General features: G+C 28.0%; 5 protein-coding genes across 6 annotated transcripts; 3 read left to right on the top strand and 2 right to left on the bottom strand.

Moving 5' to 3' along the window:
• Positions 1-75: 75 nt before the first annotated feature.
• Positions 76-2,673, top strand: LOC107074167 (deoxyribonuclease TATDN1). Its single transcript, XM_015335340.2, has 5 exons — positions 76-349; positions 520-699; positions 1,163-1,556; positions 1,630-1,833; positions 1,916-2,673. The coding sequence occupies exons 1-5, from the start codon at positions 310-312 to the stop codon at positions 2,019-2,021; spliced, it is 924 nt and encodes a 307-aa protein (XP_015190826.1). The 5' UTR covers positions 76-309; the 3' UTR covers positions 2,022-2,673.
• A 319-nt stretch (positions 2,674-2,992) lies between these two features.
• Positions 2,993-7,396, bottom strand: Tmem214 (Transmembrane protein 214). Its single transcript, XM_015335336.2, has 9 exons — positions 7,198-7,396; positions 6,726-6,928; positions 5,959-6,642; positions 5,637-5,850; positions 5,414-5,553; positions 4,104-4,230; positions 3,726-3,991; positions 3,464-3,615; positions 2,993-3,368 (listed from the first exon to the last, which is right to left on the bottom strand). The coding sequence occupies exons 1-9, from the start codon at positions 7,322-7,324 to the stop codon at positions 3,242-3,244; spliced, it is 2,040 nt and encodes a 679-aa protein (XP_015190822.1). The 5' UTR covers positions 7,325-7,396; the 3' UTR covers positions 2,993-3,241.
• A 106-nt stretch (positions 7,397-7,502) lies between these two features.
• LOC107074060 (nicotinic acetylcholine receptor alpha9 subunit) lies at positions 7,503-10,632 on the top strand. 2 transcript variants are annotated; one of them, XM_089177408.1, is made up of 8 exons: positions 7,503-7,718; positions 8,703-8,875; positions 8,977-9,021; positions 9,100-9,209; positions 9,297-9,510; positions 9,607-9,784; positions 9,864-10,016; positions 10,092-10,632. In XM_089177408.1, the coding sequence occupies exons 2-8, from the start codon at positions 8,756-8,758 to the stop codon at positions 10,445-10,447; spliced, it is 1,176 nt and encodes a 391-aa protein (XP_089033534.1). In that variant the 5' UTR covers positions 7,503-7,718; positions 8,703-8,755; the 3' UTR covers positions 10,448-10,632. The 2 variants fall into 2 exon arrangements, with proteins under 2 accessions (XP_089033534.1, XP_089033533.1); XM_089177407.1 differs by lacking the exon at positions 7,503-7,718 and adding an exon at positions 8,313-8,467.
• A 283-nt stretch (positions 10,633-10,915) lies between these two features.
• On the top strand, positions 10,916-14,154 carry nAChRb2 (nicotinic acetylcholine receptor beta2 subunit). Its single transcript, XM_089177406.1, has 7 exons — positions 10,916-11,469; positions 11,550-11,594; positions 11,681-11,790; positions 11,890-12,082; positions 12,149-12,326; positions 12,552-12,704; positions 12,803-14,154. Exons 1-7 carry the CDS (start codon positions 11,206-11,208, stop codon positions 13,162-13,164), a joined length of 1,305 nt encoding a protein of 434 aa, XP_089033532.1. The 5' UTR covers positions 10,916-11,205; the 3' UTR covers positions 13,165-14,154.
• Positions 13,390-15,646, bottom strand: LOC149030928 (neuralized-like protein 2). Its single transcript, XM_089177410.1, has 4 exons — positions 15,276-15,646; positions 14,788-15,163; positions 14,396-14,716; positions 13,390-14,310 (listed from the first exon to the last, which is right to left on the bottom strand). Exons 1-4 carry the CDS (start codon positions 15,354-15,356, stop codon positions 14,192-14,194), a joined length of 897 nt encoding a protein of 298 aa, XP_089033536.1. The 5' UTR covers positions 15,357-15,646; the 3' UTR covers positions 13,390-14,191.
• Between the last annotated feature and the right edge of the window lie 60 nt (positions 15,647-15,706).

Below are 15,706 nucleotides of genomic sequence, written 5' to 3'. Positions count from 1 at the left end.
GTATCGTAAAAACGTTTCAATATCGATAGAGGAATCTCGAATTCGTTATCATATCACTTTTTCTGGGTTGTCACCCCTGAAATTTATCTCTCGTTAGATCTCGCAAATGAAGTAGTTGCTCTAACACAAAAATTGCACCAATGATAGCTAAGTACTACTTGTAACGTATGGGAAATGAAAACGTCAAAGCTTTGGAAACGGTACAATCGTCCATGTGTCAACTCATAGAGCCGGTTAACTAAAGGACACCTGCTAACCTCTCAGGGTGTGCCGTGCCTTTTTTCGATTGTCATTCAATATTCATATTTTATGCTTGCTGCCAGAATGACTAATTTACGAAAATTTATAGGTACCATATTTATTTATATATATTTTTTTAAATTATTTCACTTCATTAACGTAATTATATTATAATTATTATAATAGTTACATGTGTGTAAAAAAATATTTCACAAAGTATGAGATTACATCGTTGTGATTATTAAAGGAAAATATTTGAATAATTTAATATTTTGGCAGATATTGGAGCAAATCTAACCGATCCCATGTATCAAGGAATTTATCATGGTTCACAGAAACATCAGCCAGATTTAGATAAAGTACTGCAGCGCAGTTGGGATAATAATCTTTCAAGAATTATTATCACTGCGGGTAATATAGAGGAGAGCAAAAAAGCTTTAGAGATAGCTAAAACGGATGGTGAGTTTTTTTATTTTATTTTATTTTTGTTAATTAACTAAATGAGCATGTAAAAAATTGTTGATGACAATGTGCCAAAATATTAACTAAAATAATAAAAATAATGAAAATAAATGGAGCATTGTTACTGTCGCGTCTCTCTATCAGGAACAACATAAAGCTCTATCTATAGTACATAATTCTCATGATTATGAGTTTATAGATTTTATGTTATATAACATAACTTATATTTATTGTCATTAGATCTTTATACGATAATTGTGCGAGAAGGAAATGCTGAGAGAGAGATGCTATGGTTGCTGTGATTCTGTTCTGTATCTGTGACAAGAAAATGCATGCGAATGGCATTACACATTTAACTTATGCTATTATACAAATATTTCTGAGGTATTACATTTTTATCTTTATTTTATCAATCAAATTTAATTCTCTAAGCTGAATTATATTTCAATGTGTTTTTCAGAAAGATTATTTTCGACGGTTGGTTGTCATCCAACTCGTTGTAACGAGTTTGAAGAGTATGAAAATCCAGAGGATTATCTCAAATCATTGTCAGACTTAGCATTGGAAAATAAGGACAAAGTAGTAGCCATCGGAGAGATGGGTTTAGATTATGATAGATTGCAATTTTGTCCTAAAGAGATTCAAAAAAAATATTTTGAAATGCAATTGTCTTTGTGTTCGATCTTAAAATTACCGATGTTTTTACATTGTCGTAACGCCAGCGAAGATTTTGTACGTATTCTGAGAAAGCACAAGGATAAAATAACTCCCGGTGTAGTTCATTCTTTCGACGGTAATCCGGAAGAAGCTAATTCTATTTTACAATTGGGATTGTACATCGGTATTAATGGATGGTAGGCAATTATTGTTTGTCTTTTACATTTATTATTATTTAAACTTGTATTTTTCAGTAATTCATGTTAACAGTTCTCTCAAAACAGAAGACAACCTATTCTCGATCACATCTATTCCGTCAGACAGGCTTATGATCGAAACGGATTGTCCTTGGTGCGAAATCAGAGCAACTCATGCTTCGGCGAAGGATGTTATTACTCATTTTCCTTCTGTTAAAAAAGAGAAATGGCAACCCGATCGTATGGTCAAAGGAAGAAATGAGCCCTGTACGATAGTGTAAGTAATTTTTACTATTAACACGCGTTTTACAAGATTTAAAGAAAAGAGAAATATATTATTTATATATTCTTAATTGCAGTCAAATATTGGAGATACTTGCTCGTATCAGGGATGAAGAGGAAGAATATCTTTGCAACCAAATATACAAAAATACAATGAAAGTATTTTTTCCAAATGATTTATAAGGTGTGTCGCAATGAATGAGTAATAATTGCATATTTTTCAAGAAAGCACTGTTCATATGCATTTTATATGCGTGCCGTATTTATTACGAATAATCAGGGATATAAAAAAAAAAACCACGTTCTAAGTAAGACTAAAAGTTTACCAGAAGCATTTACTGACAAATAACGAAAAATATATATATATATATATATATAAAAAAGAAGAAAGGGCAAAACTCATTTTTACACGCATAGCTTTCGTGGTTATTTTCGGATACCACATTCCATTGATCTCTTCCTTCACAAAACTACAATATAATAAATAAGCATATACGAGCTAATTTTTTGGTGCATTTGGTGCAATTGTAAAATAAATCTACAAACCTAAATTTGTCCAAAAATAGGTTCACGTGTGCCTACTTATTTTTGTTAAAATTATTGCTATTGCCAACAACAACAATCACCTTTTGTTAATCAGATGCACTATCATTGATATTATCATAATTCTTATTCTTCTTTATATTATTATTATTATTATTAGTATCATTATTAATTAATATTATCATAATTATTAATAATAATTGTTTATTGCTAAGTTTATTAATATATTATTTGTTATTCCTACGATTATTACCTGTACACTTGTATTAAATAATGATTGCTAAATTTCATAGATTATTTGTCTGTTTTTATTATTACTACTATGAAAACATTTACAAATTGTAATTTTTTTTTTTATTAATTTGTTATTCTATGTAATGTTATTTTAACATTTAAAAAGTATAATTTTTGAATGTCTTTGTGAATATATCGGAAAACATAATAAATTTTATTTAATATGTTATTTGATGAGTATACATAAAAAAAAGAAAAAGGTTTTCCAAATACATTAATAAATATTACAGAAAGTACTTAGATAAATGTTATTGAACTAAAATTTTGTCTTCATTAACAGACGTGTTTCGTTTTTGATACTAGTAACAAGTTAAAAAAAAGATTTCATATCTACGTATATAATCATCGTCGATAAATGTTCAATATGTTTCGGAAATACATATTATAAATGCCAAGATTTGGATAGGAGACACATTTTTGGAATATCACAGGTACGATGGCCGACATGACATGATCATTGAAACTATACAACCTTTCTTTCATTTCTTAACAAATAAATGCAGAGATAGAAGGAGATTCCATTTAAAAATAATGAAATCAATTGGAAATTATATAACTCAATTATTTCATGAAACTTTTGAAAATGATTGTACTTTTTCGTATACCCAATCGTAAGTTTGACTGGCGTATGTCTGCGTTACATCTATAGCATGATTGGCATAATTTTGAAGATTTTCTGGACTGAGTTTACCGCTAAAACAAAACAATAAAGAAATTAATATTAATAAAAAGAAAAATAAATAAACTATAATTATTATAGAATAACTTAATATTATTTAAAAACTTACACGAAAACATTTGTTTGTAACCAATGGCTTGCAAAATGGAAATGTTCGATAAGTTTTTCTCCGGCTATTATTGAATAAGTTTTAACGAGTTGAAGCCCTCGAATGCTTTGCTTTTTAGTTTCTTCAATAATTCCCGGAAAATAATGCTCGATCTGCAGAAGAATAAACAATTCAAAGTTGCGTTTAATAAAAATACAAGCTAAATTAATTTAAATATTTATATAAAAATATAATTTAATAAATAATTTACGTGTATACATACTGTTTCATGAACCACGGGTATATTTTTTTCTATGCATAATGCTACATTATTATACAATCGCATAGAAAGATTTCTTGTTATCAGATACAAATCAAATCCTAATTTAATGTATGGTGTACAAAAGTCAGCAACAATTTTGTAATATTCTGGTGAACTATTTTTTATAGTTTCACCTATTTTATTGGTATAGACCTTAGTTGTCGACCATAATTTCGATGTTTGTGCAGTTATTCCACTACTTCTTAATAATTTTCCTGTATCTGAAGCTAATAAGAAAAAGAAAATAATAATAATAACAAAAACGCACAACATAAATACTATGAAATAGGAAATAATTAACTGTTAGTAATTAGATAACAAAATTATAATACAACTTACCTTCAAAACTGCCATGTTTTTGACAATCATAAGTTAAAATAGCACCAATAAGTATTAACAAAAATAAACTTCCTCTTTTCCAAGGAAATTTTTTATCGTTGGAAGCAGTCATTTTCTTTAATATGGCCTAAAAAATAAACGCAAATAAAAATTTATGATAATTAGTATTATAAGGAGGAAAATCAATATGTAACGTCAAGGTTTTTCAAATCGTATTAACGGAATTACTATTGGTAAGAATAGGAGGAAGAGAGAAAGAGAAAAACGAATTATTATCTAATAATCTTCTCTTTCATTAATTACATATTGTAGATAAACAAGAATAAACGATAACAAATATTACATCGTTAGCTTACCTTCTAGAATTAAAAATTAAAGAAAATCTAGGTCTAATTGTATTATTAAATTCACGTAGAATAATAAAGAACAGATCGTTAGAGAACTGATACAAGCGTACATACGATGTCAATGTCGTTACTGGTGATGACGAGGGGTAACGTGCGATCGATAGTGCGCATACGAAAACAACCTAACCTCTAAGGTTATTAATACGTATAGAAGAAAAAATAATAATAACTCTAATCCAAACAACTCATAAATAAAAATTAAAAAAGATTTAAATGATAACGATTAACATTTGTTTACACCACCGATTGTTTCGAAATAATAAACAACCAATGACAACGCGTATATACATTTGTCATTATATTATTGGACCACGCTATTTCAAAAGATTTTTCAATTGGCGCGCTTGTTTTTTAAATTATAATCAGAATTTTGAAGAGAACTTACAATTTTTAAAGTTAAGTATTTTTAAGTAAAGTTAGAAGTTTACTTAAATTTCTTTACTTTATGTTGGTTTATGTGAAAATACTAACTCATTCTACTTTCTGGAGCAGAATTTACGACCTAACTGGACTTACATAGTTTATAGTTTAGTTTAGTAGTTATCTTTTCTACACAATAATCGGTACTATCGTATTCTATGATATTTCTATATTTTCATCATCTCTTTAAAATATTTTTAAAATACTTTTTTCTTACATTTAATACTATTAATATATATAAATTTTTTGTTACTATATATTTCGTTACTTATTTATTGCCTTTTAGATTATAGAAAAATAATACTGAATTAAAGTTTAAATGTTAAAATATAAATTATGCGATCAAACATTAATAGTAATATTCTAATCGCAATATCTATTATATTTATATAGATAGTCATAATTCTTTTGTATCCTTGTATGCTCGAGCATAATATTTGTAATAGATTGTCAAACAAATTATAATTACAATATTCAACTTACGTCACGTATTTTGATACAAGAATTAGCAAGGCTTTCTTCTTTCCCCTTTTTCCACTTTTCGTTACTATTTTGGAAGAACAAAAGAGTTTCTTTGAAAGATTCTGTATTTAGATTTGATTTTAAGGAATCCCAATTGTTTTCTGTTAAAAAACAAAAGAAAATAAAAATGTTTAATCACTGAAATTTAATTTTATGTAATACAAAAATATATATATATTCTTACCGATATATGTTAAAAGAAGATTAGATTGATATAAATTCTTTAGATAAATAGATTTCCAAGTATAAAGGCAACGGACATCTGTAATAATACAAGCTGCAAGTGCTTTTACTAATTCATCTCTATAGTTTTGATTTATTTTCTGGTTGATTTTACCAATCAGTGTTTCAAAGAATTTTGAATCATTTATTTTAGTTTTATTTTTGAATAATATCAACTAAAAAAAATTAATTCATATTGATAATAATAACTTTTAGCTATTATTTTTAATTTATATATATATATATATATATTAATTTCTTTGTAAAAAAGAAAAAACACTTACTCTTAACTTTTCTATGCTAATATCTATATCCTTTCCAACGGTTAGAGGAATGTTATATTTTCCAGAATAAGTATCTTCTATTATATTTAAATAAAGTTCTGGAGTAAGATCTTGTACGTTTTCATGGCCAAAAACAAGATCATTTAGAAGTTGTACAACATAGTTGGCATAACTTTTAGTTATCAATAATGGTGACATCACTTCGTGCCACACCTTCAGGCCAACGACTAAATCTTTTTCGCCGGCCTGCGATAGTGCCCAGAGTAAAGACAAACCTATGGCTTTTCTATTTTGATAAGAATTTCTTACGCTTATTAATTTAGGAATATTAGCTATGGTCATTTTTGGATTCAAACGAGCCAAAAGTTGCAAAAATATTTTATGACCAACGACGGGTGTTCCTTTGGCCATATCGGTAGCCATGGCAGTTAAAGTAATTTCATAAAATAATTGAGCCGTTTGTTGACCCGCCATTGTAACAGCTCTTTCCATGGTAGATGATATTGATTTTGGTACAATACTTAATGGATAATCTTTAGGTTTTCCAGAAAATACAGCATCTTCTTTCTCAATTGGTATCTTAACATTAAGATACGCAACGAGATTCTTTAACCATATTAGTGGAGCTTCTGGATACTGGAGTTTACCAGTAGTTAAAATATCTGAGAAATCGTCAGGATTAATCTGTAAATATAACAAAAATGAGAGATAAATATTAAATTGTAGCATAAAAATCCAATGGAAAAATAAAAATTATACGCATATACCGCATTAAGAGCATCTTTTATCGTCTTTGGTGGTTTCTCCTTAGGTTCTTGTTTCTTTTTCTCAGTCTGTTGTTGCTGTTGTTTTTGTTGCCTTCTTCTTTCCTCATTTTCCTTTGTCTTATTGTCTTTTTCCTTAACTAATTTCTTATTTTCCTTATTGCTCTCCAAATTGTCGTACAAAGTTTTCACTTGATTTAACGGAACTAAGAAAAAGAGATATACTATTAATAATCTTTCACGCTTTCACTTAATGAAAGTTACTCTTTAATTGGCATCTATAGTGTATGTTTGATCATATAATCAAATATATTTTCACAATTATGCAAATATTAATAGATATGAATAAAATATTATATCATTTTAATAAATTTAATTTAAAATTGACAATAAAAGATTCATGAAATTTTATCAGTAAAAAGAAGATAGAGATAAACTATAGATAAACATTGAGTTAGGTTAAACATTGCCTTACGAAAGTCTTCGACTTTTGGAGCATTTTCGATAAATTTCTTCTTTTCTGCTTTCGTTAATTTAGTTGCTTTTCCATTACTACGATCTTTTTTATTTTTTCCAACTACTTCCCAGCCACCAGATGACATCTTGCAAAGAACGTGGTAAACAATAAGGCAAATGACAACACTGTCTCGAAGGCACTGAAGTAGCGTTTGTTGGCAGTTTGTTGCCGACTGAACATTTTACGTGGTCGCGCATGCGCATTTTCCTATTTGCCACGCGCTGCACTTTTACTCTGTTATCGATGAAAAAAAGAAAAGGACAGAAAAATCATGTTCCATTTCCTATGCACATTGTAAGGAATTGGAGTAGACATTTCCAATTATTGAGAAAATTAAAACGATGAAAAAAATATTTACGAGAAAATAATAAAATCATTTTTTTTTTCATAATATAAAATTTAAATAATAACATATTAACGAAAATAATCGAATTATACCCTCTACGATTTTCATATAATCTCAACGATCCAAATATAAGGTTATTGATTAAGAATATTTATATAATATATTGTCATGTTTTTCTTTCTTTTTTTTTTCACTTCGTTTCAGAAATTTATATATAGAAACAGAGTTAACGTTTATATTAATAAACGATGACGCGCGAGCGCGGATCTTTTAGATCCGTCATTATTTTTTACCTTTCTCTTTTATATTACTCAAAAAAACCTCTTCTATAATATAAACAAAAATGTAATACATTTATTTTGAAATGATTTAGAAAATATTTTACGAAATGCAATCGGAAAGCAAAATAAAATATTTCGAAATTTAATTTTTCATTTTGGGTATATTTAAAAATGGCCTTGTTAAAAAGAAAATTAAAAATAATCAAAATAGATTAAGTTTTTATAAAAGTTCATTTTAAAAAATTCTTTTTTTAAATTAAATATAATTTATAAATTTGATATACGTTTATAATCGATTAATTTTCATTATATTGCTGTAAAAATTAATAGAACTTATTATGGAGAAAATTGCATTATAACGATCGCAGTTAAAAAAAAAAGAAGAAAAATGTAAAAATAGAAAAATATTTTTACAAAGAGATATTGATAGGCTGGTATGGGGGGCGTTAAAAGTTTCATATTTCATGGGGGGCGTTTTGTTATTATTTCGCTGCTAATGACAATCCAACTTAGTCGACTTGGAGCTGTTGGCTCATTTTAACCAAAATGGGGATACCGTGGTTTTTCGGTTTCTTTATCATTTTTTTGCTGGAATGGACTAGTACGTGAATGACAAAATTTTAGCACCATATTTTTAATAAATTTATACAGAGTGATTTTTTAACTATTATCTTGTTTATAATTTAAAAAATTATACCTGATGTGATTTAGAAAACAATAAACAAAAAAAAATACTTATAAAAATGTGCTAAATTTCATCTTTTTCTTTGTCTTCCTCTTTGGTTTTTTAATTAATTATTATTATTAATAGATACATTTTATTTTCTAATTTGTAGATGCTATCAAGGACCCATCATTTATTGGATGCAAACTTATCGAGCATACTTCGATGATGATGAAATTAAAAAATCACCTTTTTTGTGAATATGATTCAACCGTTCGACCTACAACCAATCATCAAGTGGTCACTAATGTTACAATGGAACTCGTACCGAGGTTTTTAGATTTTGTAAGATTTTATTTAGTGCAAATTCTAACATCAAATTTTAATTATTTAAAATATAAATATATCGTAACTTTCTTTTTATTTATGTTTTATTTTTTAATTAGGATGACTACAGCAGTACGATGACTCTTCACAGTTGGATGATTCTTGTAAGATTCCATATTCAATTTCTTTTTTATTCTTTAAAAATATTTTTATCTTGATTTTATTTTCATTTTTATTAACAGAACTGGAAGGATGAACATCTCACCTGGGATCCTAGTAATTTCAATGGTATTACTTCTCTTCATATAAGCAGTGATGAAATATGGGTACCAGATTTATCAGTTTATAATTCGTAAGCAAATAAAATAGTTGAAGATTTGTAAATGTGTTCTTTTTTTTTAAATTTATTTTTATTATAATCAAATGATTAACGTTGCAGGGGTGATATGTCATTAGAACAAAATGGTGTTCCCTCGACCAAATGTTTGCTCATCAATACAGGCTCGGTCATGTGTATACCGGCATTGTCATACGTGACCAAATGTATCACTGATTTTACTTTTTGGCCCTACGATAAGCACGTATGTCGTATTAGGTTTGGTTCATGGTCGCACACTGGAGAAGAAATTAATTTTCATTTCGACAAAAAAGGAGTAAGTTTGTTTTTTTTTACGAAAAATTTGAAATCTTGAACATATGAATTTTTTTTTCATAAAAAAGGCAATTATTAAAATAATGATTAATTATAGTACGAGATGGACGGTTATGTGAATAATACGGAATGGAGTTTGAAGATCTCAAGTGCTACGAAGACCGTAAAAAAATTTGATTGTTGTCCTAACGATACCTTCCCTATACTTATTTATACTTTTCTTGTAGACAGACAATCAGGAATGGTACATGTCACTGTTGTTACACCTGCCATAAGTTAGTTGATCTTGATAATATTAATCAAAATCACATTTAGAATATTCTTTTGATCGTTTATAATTTTTCTTTTCAAAAGCTATGGTAGTGTTAACATTGACGGTTTTATGGTTGGACTCAAGGTCGACCGAAAGAATAGCAATGGCCGGTATAAATTTCATTTGTCATTTTCTTTGCCTTTTTGATTTGCATTGGCAAGTACCCCATAATGGTGAAAATGTACCACATATTTGTAAGTATCTTGATAAATTAACAGTTCGATTGCGCAATATTGAAAGATTTCATTAAAAAGTCTTAACAATTTCAGTATTGTTTTATCGTGATTCTCTTGCGTTAGCTGCATTCGCATTGATCTTGACAGTCTTGCTAAGAAAATTACAAAATATGAACATGGAAACACCAAGTTGGATCTCATCAACAATCACTTTCGTTTTGAATAACAGAGCTGGACGTTTTTTGATCTTAACTGACGATGAATCGAAAACCTCGTCTACTGGTATATTGGCCAATGAAATGGAAGAAAATTCAGATTTAACGAAAGTAAGTGACAGGAAGAAGGAATCATCTTGGAGACAATTTGCTGCAATCGTCGAATGGTTGTCTTTCATAGCTGTTATTTTGACCTACTTGATTAGTTTCACTATTCTTGTACCTTCTAATTAGAGTTAAAATTAATTATCAATAATATACTTTTTAATGTCTTCTTTTTACGACAACCAAAAAAAAAAAATTTGTACATAAAATTTATTCATTGAATTATATTATTATATTTAAAAATACACAAATGTATTTTGTAATTCTACTTAATATTTATAGTATGTACATTGAATAAATTACATATATTCTTAGTTATTATAGAAAATACTTCTTTCGATTCTTAGAAACCCTTTTAATATTTAATGTGACAAAATATAGGAAGCCAAACCTAATTAATAATAATAATAGTAATAATAATAATAGTAATAATAATAATAATCCTAATAATTAAAATAATAATAATAGTAATAATAATAATAATCCTAATAATTAAAATAATAATAATAGTAATAATAATAATAATCATAATAATTAACATAATAATAATAATAATGATAGTTTATTCAATAATTATTATCTAATACATAAAGAAATAAACGAAGTTTGATGAATTTTGACTCAAAGATTGTTCCCATCAAAATAATTTCGATTTAATTGGAATTAACTGGTTATTCCAATAATGTTATGGTGTGCATATATATATATATATATATATATATATATATATATATAAATCTTTTCAAATGATAAGAATATGATTTCTGGTGGGCGGTCGTTAATCTGTGCATTCTTATATTACATTGGGCGTACCGTCGTTTTTTTTAATTTTAACGTGTAAACAGTTCAGTTGTTAAGTACGGATGTTTTAATTGTCATCACTCACGATGATGTTCAACAAAGTAAACATTATTTTGTTTGCTCTGATATTAATTGGATATATTACTTTTGGTGATGCAGTCTTTTCTTTACACGATGACGAGATAGAGATAGAGGAAAGCATAGGATGTAAAGAAATCGAAGCAAAGACTCCGACTCTTCAATTAAGGAGACATCTTTTTTGCCAGTATGTTGAAAGTATCAGACCGGTGTCAGATCATAAAACAAAGACGTCTGTCTATTTCGGACTTTTGCCGAAATTTATCACCAATGTAAGCATCACATTCAGATTTTTATTTAATAAACATATTTGTTTTTTTTCTTCTTTTATTTCGTTAATATTTTTTGTTAGAATGAGTTTGCCGATTACGTGGAATTACATTGTTGGGCAATAATCGTGAGTAAAATAATATATTTTATGTATTTGTATACATTTGTATATTTTTTTGTTTTAATATTATTTTTTGTATATTTGTATGTAAGATGTGGTATGATGACCATCTTACTTGGGAACCGTCACAATTTAACGATGTTAAATTCCTTCACGTAATAAGTAGAGAATTATGGACACCGGATATCATGGTGCACAACTCGTAGGTTGATTTTAATATATGCCATAGTTTTATCGTTTTAGATTATATATATTTATTTTTATTTACATTTTATTTGTTTTTTTTTAATCTTGCGGATAGTGAAGTACACGAAATACCATTTGACAATTGTTGGTTAACCAACACAGGTAGAGTCAAATGTGTATTTACAACTAAGTTTTCAGTAAGATGTCTTAAGGATTATACCTGGTGGCCTTACGACGTACAAAATTGTACCGTTCAAATTGGTTCCTGGTCCTATTCTAACGAGGAGATTGATCTTCATGAAACCGGAGTACGAAATATTTGATTAAATATTTTATTTGAATATTTTATATTTTCTTTTAATTATATTTTATAGAATATTATGAACGAATTTCAAAAAAATACGGAATGGAATGTGGTACAAACTAACGTTACTACCCACGTGGAACCTTCCAAATTTGGGATGAATATGACATCTCAAATAATTTCTTTTAATTTTATCTTGAAACGACATTATAACGCTGTCCGTGCTATTCACGTATTATTAATTATCAGTAAGTAAAATTTTTGTTAATACTTTTCATTAATAAATTATATAAATTATTATATTTTTTTTATATAAGATAAAAAATTATTACACAAATATATCGTACATGTTGCGAAAATTAATTCGAATTTCCAAGAAAGAGCGGGAACAAGATGGCGACACATGCGTAATGGCGGTAAAAATTTGATTTACGTTGATAGATTTAATTTTTTATTTTTTTTTTTATTTTTAGTATTAATAATAATGACGCTGACGACTCTATGGATGGATCCAAAATCTACTGAACGAATAGTACTTGCTAATTTAAATTTCATTTGTCATTTGTTATATCCAGAAATTTTTCTTTGGGATATGCCTGGAATTGCTATTGCATCTGCGATGTTACGTGAGTATTTTTTCGTATTCATTTATATACAAATAATTTTGTTTTTAATCGACAAATTTATAGATCGATTTATTTTGTTCATTTTTATTTTTTCACAGTGCAACTTTATGAAAAGTCATTTGCTTTAGCATGTTTTACTCTTATCATGACAAGTATTTTACGACGTTTATTAGAATTAACTACAGAGACTCCTACATGGATCTCAATGAGAATTTCTACAATTGTTAAGAGTAAAATAGGACGGATTCTTCTTATTAGCATTTTAGATCCTAAAGCATCCGCTGAATTGGAAATCAAAGCCGAAGATAATACTAATCTTGTAAATCTTAAGAAAAATGAAGTATCTTGGAAACACGTTGTGATGCTTATCAGTTGGATAAATTTTCTTTGCATTTTTCTTGCTTACATCATTTTGATTAGCATATATTTTCCAACCGAATCTTCTGGAAATAATATTTAAGATCTCATCTGATTATTTACTTTTTAATGAATTTACAATTGGTAGATTACTGATGATTTGATCTACTAAAAAATTATATTCTACAATATTATATTTCACAATCTTGATACAGTTAAATAATATATTAAATTATGAGTAATGAAATATCTTTTTTTATTTTCATTGGAGAAACAAATAAACAAACAAATAAAAAAAGAAAGAGTGTTATTTGAATGAATAAAAATGTTTAGTTATAAATACATTTATTTTGAAAAACATCTCAGATCTTGAAAGATTTTTATGCATTCATACAGTCATTCTCACTGTAGTCATACGTTGATTGCTACCAAAAATTTTCATCAATATAATTACTTCTACTTCATGATTTTTTTTATATCAAATTATGATATTAATAAGAAATATTAAATCTTGCGCATAGAGTATCATTGGGCATGTCTTATTGTAGATTCATTTTGTTCTCAATTTAAAGTCATGTTAAATAATAGATTTTATTATTATATAGTAATTATAGTAATAATTTTCAAATAGAATGAGAAGGCCTTATAATAAGAAATAGCCTTCGGTTTATTTGATTTTTTTTTAAGTGTCGCGTTTCTTCTTCTTCCTCTTTTTCCTTTTTTTTTTTAACAATATTTTCTTACATTATTTACACTCGCGAATTGAGCAATAATAATATTATTGGAAGGAGATAACTTACATACTAGATGCGAATGTTATTTCAATGCACTCTCATATACAAATATTAATATGATTTTTTTTATGAAAACATTCTTTATCTAAATAATAATCATAATAATAATGGAAAGATGTACAAATTTTTTCATGACATATTATTTATGTATGACTTTATAATATAACAATATAGAAATAGTTAATACAAAAATAAATGCAAAAAAAAAAAGGAAAAGAAAAACAAATCCCTAAAGTGATATAGAAAAAGAAGAAAAAACGAAATGGCAGTTGATATATGAAGATAAAAAAAAGAAGAAATGAAAAGGAAATAAAATAGAATGGAATGTTATAACTCTCACTGCGACTGGTAAAGTAAATAATCCTTTAATATCCGAGGAAGTGGAAGAGAATCTACTGCGTTCCTTTTGGTATATTGCAAAATAGCATCTCTACAGGCGCTTTGTAATGTTGACACTGCATTAAAATATATTTTTATAAATTATAAGTTAAAAATAGGTTAAAAAGAGAATAATATAGAAAATAAGGGAATAATGTATACCACCGTATAGTTGCACTATTCTCACTTGTTTCGTAGTACCATAAACATCTACTACAGCACGTAATGGTCCAGCTTTGTAAGGTATATCCTTACTACATATTCCTTGATCTTCTCCGTTAATAATAAAATGCATTTCAGCAGTATCTGATCCAGTTTGTGGTACGTACATAATTCCAATACGACTACCAGCATCGGTAGGCAAAATATAATGGGATCCAATAGCGTTGGGTCGAAGAGCATTATATGGTATAACACCACGAGATGTTTGAACTTTTACTCCATCAGTGATTAGTTTTTTCTCTCTCATAGGAATACCTTCACCTTATACAATATAAAATATAAAATTACTTACAAAGATAGTCTAAGGATAATAAAAGTTAATTGTTTCTCACCATAGCCAGTTCCAGCGATACCTTCAAAGCTATCCCAAATATTGTAACTTTTGGTAATAGCGAAGATCCAGGTATTGCCTAGTTTAACAAGATTAGGCATGCCATATTGTGGCAGACTGTTTTTAACAGAGGCTGGATCAATTAAAGTCAAACCAAGACGCATGTGACCGCTCCAACCGCTTTCAGTTTTCTCTATTTCAACTAGGAAAATTTCACCAGGTTGTAATGGCTTTTCACTGAATGCTAGAGAATTAGCAAAGCTTGCTGAGCGATAAGCAACTGTACTATCATCACGTAGTATGATGTTCTCCCCATGGGTTGGATGAAACCTCGTTACCATTTTTGTCGTTTTTTCAGCCATCCTGTCTTCAAGGACCTTAAATTAATAATAATTGACTACTAAGAGTCGTCGAATTCCTCGAACGTACTAAGAGGTTTCCTAAACTCCATTGATGAAGGGTTGGTCAAGGTTAAACAAGATGATTTACGTTTAATTTCAAATGTATCTTCAGTCCGTATTTTGATAAAATAGTCTCTATAATGAAGAGAGCATTTTCTAAATAACACATCGAAATGCTGTAAGATCTAACTGATTCCACTCCTGGCTACTACATCCTTCAATTGAAACTTGGAATTTGAGGTTAAGATAATGTCATCACTAACTTTGAAATGAATTATCGAAGCATTTAATAAATAAAGCAACGTTTTAAGAAATTTAATTGTGCTGACAAATTCAAAGACTCGAGGTCTAATGACGTAATTTATAATCGTGTTTACTAATCGAATGTCCACCATTACGGATACGAAGACAGCTTGAAATCGGAGCACGCGCGGCTCTCAAAAGGAAATCATTCTCCTTCTCACCGACTGACCAGTGTCGCTGTAATATCAGGAATTAAAACCAGTCAGGTTTAAACTT

The sequence above is a fragment of the Polistes dominula genome, unplaced genomic scaffold (assembly GCF_049000335.1).
Source record: "Polistes dominula isolate Pdom_NZ unplaced genomic scaffold, Pdom_raw_medaka contig_20, whole genome shotgun sequence".
In the NCBI taxonomy this organism is placed as follows: domain Eukaryota; kingdom Metazoa; phylum Arthropoda; class Insecta; order Hymenoptera; family Vespidae; genus Polistes; species Polistes dominula.
This window is presented reverse-complemented; position numbering and strand designations above follow the sequence as displayed.

Excerpts from the sequence above, each read along its gene's own strand:
- LOC149030928 (XM_089177410.1), bottom strand. The coding sequence starts at position 15,356 with ATGTGTTATTTAGAAAATGCTCTCTTCATTATAGAGACTATTTTATCA. Across the intron at positions 15,164-15,275 it reads AGATACATTTGAAATTAAAC|GTCCTTGAAGACAGGATGGC; the intron begins GTAAATCATCTT and ends TATTAATTTAAG. Across the intron at positions 14,311-14,395 it reads AATAGTGCAACTATACGGTG|TGTCAACATTACAAAGCGCC; the intron begins GTATACATTATT and ends ATTTTAATGCAG.
- nAChRb2 (XM_089177406.1), top strand. The coding sequence starts at position 11,206 with ATGATGTTCAACAAAGTAAACATTATTTTGTTTGCTCTGATATTAATT. Across the intron at positions 12,327-12,551 it reads TCACGTATTATTAATTATCA|TATTAATAATAATGACGCTG; the intron begins GTAAGTAAAATT and ends TTTTATTTTTAG. Across the intron at positions 12,705-12,802 it reads TATTGCATCTGCGATGTTAC|TGCAACTTTATGAAAAGTCA; the intron begins GTGAGTATTTTT and ends ATTTTTTCACAG.
- LOC107074060 (XM_089177407.1), top strand. The coding sequence starts at position 8,413 with ATGGGGATACCGTGGTTTTTCGGTTTCTTTATCATTTTTTTGCTGGAA. Across the intron at positions 9,210-9,296 it reads GATTTATCAGTTTATAATTC|GGGTGATATGTCATTAGAAC; the intron begins GTAAGCAAATAA and ends TTAACGTTGCAG. Across the intron at positions 10,017-10,091 it reads TGAAAATGTACCACATATTT|TATTGTTTTATCGTGATTCT; the intron begins GTAAGTATCTTG and ends TAACAATTTCAG.
- LOC107074167 (XM_015335340.2), top strand. The coding sequence starts at position 310 with ATGCTTGCTGCCAGAATGACTAATTTACGAAAATTTATAG. Across the intron at positions 350-519 it reads TAATTTACGAAAATTTATAG|ATATTGGAGCAAATCTAACC; the intron begins GTACCATATTTA and ends ATATTTTGGCAG. Across the intron at positions 700-1,162 it reads AGAGATAGCTAAAACGGATG|AAAGATTATTTTCGACGGTT; the intron begins GTGAGTTTTTTT and ends TGTGTTTTTCAG.
- Tmem214 (XM_015335336.2), bottom strand. The coding sequence starts at position 7,324 with ATGTCATCTGGTGGCTGGGAAGTAGTTGGAAAAAATAAAAAAGATCGT. Across the intron at positions 3,616-3,725 it reads TACCCGTGGTTCATGAAACA|ATCGAGCATTATTTTCCGGG; the intron begins GTATGTATACAC and ends ATTCTTCTGCAG. Across the intron at positions 3,369-3,463 it reads TTACAAACAAATGTTTTCGT|CGGTAAACTCAGTCCAGAAA; the intron begins GTAAGTTTTTAA and ends GTTTTGTTTTAG.